This window comes from Pelophylax lessonae (assembly GCF_965119305.1).
Source record: "Pelophylax lessonae genome assembly, chromosome: 5".
Classification (NCBI taxonomy): Eukaryota; Metazoa; Chordata; class Amphibia; order Anura; family Ranidae; genus Pelophylax; species Pelophylax lessonae.
The window spans coordinates 510,166,063-510,173,465 of NC_138772.1; the positions used below are offsets into that span (position 1 = coordinate 510,166,063).

Consider the following 7,403-nt stretch of genomic DNA (forward strand, 5'->3'; position numbering starts at 1 on the left):
TCACAGGAACTTCTTCCAATTAACACCAGCCATGCAGTCACTCTTGAAAATATGGTAATCAGCTTCCACTCCCACGGTGGGGTAAACCACACATCAGATGATAAAGAATAAAGGGGAAAAGATCTAAGTGTAGACCATATATCAATTCAATTTATTTAAAAGAGAGACAGTTTCAGAGATAAAACGTTTCCAGCTCATCATAAAATTCCAGTGTTAGAGATGCAGAGTACAGCGTACCCCTGTACACAGAATAGCAGACTCCACCTACCATACGCGTTACGTCCTACGGGGACTTTGTCAGTGGGGGTGGAGTCAACTAGTCACCCTCGCACATAAATAGTGCAGACTTGTGTGACACTTGTGTGACTTTTCATGCAACTTTGGACACTAAAGTCACATGAAAAGTTGCACCTCATGTTGTTCAATGACAACTGTTCAAATATGGGGGACCTAAAGTAATTGTAAAGTCTTGTTTTGTTTTTTTTCAAATAACAAACATGTTATACTTACCTGCTCTGTGCAGTGGTCTTCTCGGGTCCCTGGCTGGAGCTCCTGGCTCCTCCCTCCTGTCAAGTACCCCCAGAGCAAGCAGTTTGCTATGGGGGCACCCGAGCCAAGCTGCAGCTCCATATGTCTATTTAGACAAGGAGCTGCTGCTCGGCCCCGCTACCTCTCTCTCCTGATTGGCTAACTGACTTTGATTGACAGGCACGGGAGCCAATGGCATCGCAGCTGTATCTCAGCAAATCAGGAGGGAGCGTCTCAGATGGAGAAGGGACTCGTGGACATCGCTAGACAGGGATGGGGTTTAGGTAAGTATTAGTGGGTGCTGGGGAGGCTGCTGCACACCGAAGGCTTTTTATCTTAATGCATAGAATGCATTAAGATAAAACCCCTTCTGACTTTACAACTCCTTTAAAGTTGCCGCAACATTAAAAAGGTTCCTTCACTACTTTGGTCTGAATTTCATGTGACTTGAGCGACATAGACTGCAATGTAAACCCTCAAAAATCACATGAAAGTCTCACCCCATCCAAGGTTGTGCCAAAGTTGCATCAAAGTTGCACTCCAAAGTCGTGGGATTTTGGAGTCGTACAAGTGTGAATGGAGCCAAGGGTTCACAATCGGAATTTTTAATAAATCAGTTCAAAGAGTTAGTGAAATGCGCAATGTACAAACTCACCTAAAGTCCTGCTGTACTTTAAGGAACTGAGAGGTGAGACTTTCTCAGGAAGGGTTTTTTTTTACTATTTCACCTAGCAAAGATTGTATTTTACTTGTTTCAGTTCATAAAAATCTCCTGCAGTAGCAGCTGCCGCATAACCTTCTTGTTATCTGCTCCTTTTGTGCACCCCACTCATCTTCTCTGATGCTCTTGGTTGAATCATCCTGCACAGCTGATGGCATACGGAGACATTTGGGGTGCAGTAATTAACATGTTAGCCAGCAGGACACCTGAAATATTGCGCTTGATTGATTTACTAAAGGCAATAGGCTGCTCACTTTGCAGGGGAATTTTTCCCAGAGTTCGGTGAAAGTGGTTGTAAAGGCTCAAAGTTTTTACCTTCAGCAGTCCCCCAGCCACCCAAAACTTACCTGAGCCTGATTTTCCTCAAGCAATGTGCATGGGAGCCTCAGCTCTCCAGGGCCTCTCCCGTCTCTATTGGCTCCTTCTACTGTCAATCACAGCGAGGGAGCAAATGAGGAAAGAGTGGGGGCGGGCCGAGCTACATTCCGTGTGTAAATGGACACACAGAGCAACGGCTTGGAAGCAAGCTTTGCAGGTGCCCGTAGCAGGCTGCTTGCTGTGGGGGCACTCGGCAGGAGGGAGGAGCTCTGTGAAAACCACTACATAGAGCAGGTAAGTATAACATATTTATAATGAAAGGAGAGGGTTGGGACTTTATATGAGGTATATGACACATGGTTAGATAATTGGTAAAAACATGATGACATATTTATTTGGGTACAAAAACAGGTAAAATAGCACATTGCAATGATACACACATGGAAATTGGAGAATTCATATATACATATACACACACACAATAAATACCGCAACATTTAATATTTCATGTATATACAACAACAATGCTATCATGACACTGCAACATATGGTGATGGGAGCTAATTTGTTCTCCATATAATATGATTAAAGTATAACAAATATTGTCCTATAATGGAACGTAGGTGTAAAAATACATAACTGCATCCATAAAGGTCTACGCGTTTCGTGGATAGTCTCCACTTCCTCAGGAGCGGATGAGTAATCTATATCTGCAAAAAGACAATAAATGTATATTCAATGAGATACCAATATGGTATATTTATAGTCCCAAATGACAGGGATCAAAAAGTTAATATAGGAGGAAAAAATGGAAATTCCGTCCTATAAATACTTTTAAAAGGGCTCCAATTTCAAACATGCGGTACTGGACAGTGGGGACCACTGGGAGTGTCTGTCCCAGGAGCTGTGGTTTTCTGGACCCACTGAAACACAGGCACACACATGCATGGCCCTGGAGGAGTAGGGGTCTTGGTGTAGTAGTTTAAACAAAATGGTATCTCCCAAGATTTCTATGACAATGATAAAATATATAACTAAGTATTAAATGTAGCTACTGGCATGGATAGATGAAGCCCATTACCCTTTGTGACTATGGAGAAAGAACAAAGTGAGTAAAGAGCTGTAAGGTATTGACTTTGGTGCATTGAGAGACAGATCCATTTTCTGTGGAAAATATTGAATAGGACCACCATACAGATATCCCTAGTGGGAAAGCAAATGGTAGCTAGGGTTGCATGAAAGCATGTGCCGATACACAATAAAATGAAGTGAGTATAAACAGTGCGTAACAGAAGTGTTAGCCAAAATAGCATCAAACCAGTGAGGGGGATAAGTAGAAAAAGCATACAGCGCGATGCGTGACGCCGATGTGCAAGAGGAAACACCCGCCCTGTCCCCCACGTCATGTGGAAGGAGGGGAGAGAGAGGGCTCCTGATGGGCATCACAGCTCCCAGGTTAAGACAATAGGCAGCTCTTCCCACATATAAAGAAGCAAAATGTAGTGTTCCAAAAAATGGCCTTATCAATATCCCACAGTGGGGGATTTTAATAAATTAGTCCCAAAAAGTATATTTTATGAAAATTACATTTTTCACAGTAACCGTTGGACAAATTTAATACAGGGAAAGAAAAATGAGAAATGACAAACCGTGGTCGGTCAATCTCAAAAGAGACCAACTAAGGGCACTGAGAACTCAAAATAATATAAAATAATAATTTTATTAGGCACGTATGCCTGAAAAAGAATAGACTGGGGGATCAGGGTGGTGTGGATGACACTGAATGACTAAACAGTTTAAAAACAATGAAATACACGAATGCACATGTGCTATGAAGATTTAAACACTGATACCTAGATCCATTGGAAAAAACGTCAATATATGCAATGGCGGCTTAAACGGCCTAAAAAATTAGGCCTCCAGGCACAGCTAATTGCAAAATGACCCAGTGTGTGAAAATAGGATATCACATGACCGAACATTCATCAGCACACAGAACCCGGGTTCTGGTGAATGTAATCCTTTCCTTGCATTGGAAATGACATGTAACTGTCCTAAGGCTCCAGGTGCTGCTTGCAACATGGAAGTGGACAAGGACTATTCCAAGGAGGCATACTCCATGAAACCTTGATTCAGGAACCAGCCATTGATCAATTGGGACATTGAGCTCATAGTATATATTTGGGAGGTCCTCCTACATCACCGAGCATGGCAATCAATTCACATTGTGTGTTGATGCATGTTCGGTCATGTGATATGCTATTTTCACACACTAGGTCATTTTGCAATTAGCTGTGCCTGGAGGCCTCATTTTTTAGGCCGTTTAAGCCACCATTGCATATATTGACGTTTTTTCCAATGGATCTAGGTATCAGTGTTTGAGTCTTCATAGCACATGTGCATTTGTGTATTTCATTGTTTTTAAACTGTTTTGTCATTCAGTGTCATCCACACCACCCTGATCCCCCCTTCTATTCTTTTTCAGGCATACGTGCCTAATAAAATTATTATTTTATATTATTTTGAGTTCTCAGTGCCCTTAGTTGGTCTCTTTTGAGATTGACCGACCACGGTTTGTCATTTCTCATTTTTCTTTCCCAGCTCTCCCCACATAGCCAGACCACATTGAAATAAATTGACAATATGGCCATTCGTATGCAGCAGTGCTAAGAGTACATAAGTTATCCAGACCCAAAAAAAGAGGTCTGTCATCCATGGTAAGGATGCATGTAAGTACATGAGTAGTAGAAAAAATATATATCAAACGGTCAGGTACCCCCATCCCTGAATTTGATAAGCTACATAAAGGAGGGTTGTGGCACTTGATATGAAGCTCATTACGCTGTCATGCACCTCCATCCCTAATTTTATAATGAAAGGAGAGGGTTGGGACTTTCATATGAGGTATATGACACGTGACTAGATAATTGGCAAAAACATGATGATACACTCATATATATATACACACACACAATGAATACCGAAACATTTAGTATTTCATGTATATACAACAACAATGCTATCATGACACTTTGACATATGGTAATGGAAGCTGATTTGTAGGACCTTTAAAGTCCCACAACCCTATTTTTTTTTAGTTTTATTTTTAAAAGTATAACATGTATGCTGAACGTCATACTCTAATCACGGTAAGCAAAATTGCTCTTTTTTCATATTCCTTGCACATGGTTGGGTATTCTTTGCAAAGTGAAACTTCACCACATTCACAAAGCCCTGGGGAAAATTCCCTTGCAAAACGAACAGCCTACTGGCCTTTAGTATATCAACCCCACAGTCAGGGAATAGCTACACAGGTAGGCATATGTCTCCTCAATTGGGACTTTGGGAATAAAATGGGCCTAATGTTCCTACACATTGCTGACCACTGAAATAAGATGGAAGGGCAATGCCTCGTAACTATGCACTTCACCCAATCTCCAGCCACCTGACCACAGGTTCCCGGACAGTCACTAGGTCACAGCAGGGCATAGATATCATGTAATCCAAAGACAGTTGTTTGCTTTATTGACTACTGTGCTGCCGGTGGCTAACTACTTAGCATTTCCGCCTAGCAGCACTAGAATCATTGGTTCAAATCCCAACCATAGCACCACCTGCCTGGAGTTTGTATGTTCTCCCTGTGCCTGCATATGTTTTCTCAGGGTACTCTGGTTTCTTCCCACACTCCAAAGAAATGCTGGTAGGTTAACTGGCTCCTGTCAAAATTGGCCCTAGTATGTGTATATATTCATGAAATTTAGGGACCTTAAATTGTAAGTTCCTCAAGGGCAGGGACTGATGTGAATGTAAAATATACTGCATACAGTGTGTAAATTGATGGTGCTATATAAGTACCCATAATAAAGAAATAATTGGGACTCTGCCTAAAAAATAGAAGCACACTTTCTTTATATTAGGTCTCTTTGGCCCCTTTCACACTTGTGTGACTTGTCCTGCAACTTGGGACTGCAAAGTTGCATGACAGGTCGTACCCTATGGTTTCCAATTAGTACCATTCATATCTGTGTGACTTCAAAGTAGTCCCTGCACTACTATGCTCCAACTTTGATGCAACTTGAGGTCCATGGACCTCAAAATTACACACGCCTTCAAGTCCAGGCAAAATCTTGCAACTTTCAGGACGCACAAGTGGGAACGGAGTCTTAGCTATGCATCTGCTTTATGTGGTCATATAAGGCAGTGGTTCTCAATTCCGGTCCTCGGGACCCACTAACAGGCCAGATTTTAAGTATTACCTTGGGGGATGCAGACTAGAATACTGCAATCACTGAGCAGCAAATTAGATCACCTGTGATGTAATTTAGTTATCTTGCAAACCTGGCCTGTTGGTGGGTCCCGAGGACCGGAGTTGGGAACCACTGATATAAGGCACTGTGCTCCTGACTGCTAGTCTCATGAGATTTGGTGATGGCACTGCTTGCTGTTCTCCTTCTTGGAGAGCAATCTGTAGCTGCAGTGCAAGGACATTTCTGCTTCTACTTCATTGTCCTGCTGTTTTTTGAATATTTCTTCATCAGTCATCTGACCACTCGTCATCAGAGGGCAGTTCTGACATGAGGAACCAAGCCCTAATCCTGAACCAAATTGGCCACTTTTACACAGAGACACAGTATAGAACAAGACCTGGAATTAAAACTGCATAGAGACCCATTGGAGTAGAGAAAATGGATGGGGGTATGGTTTTTTTCCTCTGACCTGCCATAACTTACTCTTTCATGGTATGATTTGCATTACAGAAATTTTTATTTTGCCAACATGCAGAAATCAGACTGAGTAAACGTTCAGATGTATCAGAAAAGCCTTGTTGCAGTGGATAGTAAGCTCTTGCAAAATTTGTCATATTTATTTTATTTTCTGTTCTATCAAGTGGTTGCTGGTATCCGAGAAACAGATGAGAAGTTCTATTACATTGTGAAAGAAGAGCGTAATTACCGGGATGCACTGACTCAGTGCAGAATCAGAGGGGGCACCTTGGCGATGCCAAAGGACGCAGCCACAAATTCGCTGATTGCAGAATATATCTCCAGCTTGGGTTTACTGAGGGTCTTCATTGGCATCAATGATCTAGAGAAGGAGAAGCAGTTTGTATATGTGGATAACACCCCCCTACAGACCTTCAGCAGTTGGAAGTCCGGGGAACCCAATGACAAATCAGGATACGAGGACTGTGTGGAAATGCTCAGCACAGGCGCCTGGAATGATGTTGATTGTCAGCTTACAATTTACTTTGTTTGTGAGTTTATGAAAAAGGGTTGATATAAAAATAAAGTACATGGATAACTTTGGTCTTAAAGTGTACCTTGGTATTTGTAATGCTACCCCATCTAATAGTAACTGTGCACACTGGCTATAGTAAGCTCTTTATTCCTTCCTCTCTCATACCATAGCTAGATACTGTAGCAGCTGTGAAAACTCTGTATATTGACTTTACCTTCGGAAATCTGCTCAAATACAGTGGCATCATTATTCTTCTCAATTGTCTGGAACTTTTTTTTCCCTATTGACTGTATTTTGATAGGTAAAAGTCAGAACTTTTGGTAATTGTCTACATTGGGGCATTTTTCCCTAGTTTCCTGTCCTTGTGATGCTACAGACACAAGGGCCAAGAAAGGCAATAAAAATCAGAAATATAGACAGCCTGTGAAAGAGTGCTGAATCTTGCATACCCCTAAGACCTGCACTCTGTATGTAGAGCACTCCTCAACCCTGCACTCTGCACTGAGTGCATTCCTGATTTTATAAGGATTAATTGATTTATTATTATTAAGATACACCTACTGTTATTGCAATTTGATCACACCCACCATTACATGTG

The 7,403-nt window shown here is 41.7% G+C and overlaps 1 protein-coding gene across 2 annotated transcripts in view; it reads left to right on the forward strand.

Annotated features, from left to right (window-relative positions):
* The window catches only part of COLEC10 (collectin subfamily member 10), a 134,838-nt gene extending 127,777 nt beyond the window's left edge, over window positions 1–7,061 (forward strand). For both annotated transcript variants that reach the window (XM_082258227.1, XM_082258226.1), the window contains one exon: window positions 6,456–7,061. In XM_082258227.1, coding sequence (XP_082114353.1) covers window positions 6,456–6,844 — 389 coding nt within the window. In that variant the 3' untranslated portion in view covers window positions 6,845–7,061. The remainder of the gene's footprint in view (window positions 1–6,455) is intronic.
* The last annotated feature ends 342 nt before the right edge of the window (window positions 7,062–7,403 follow it).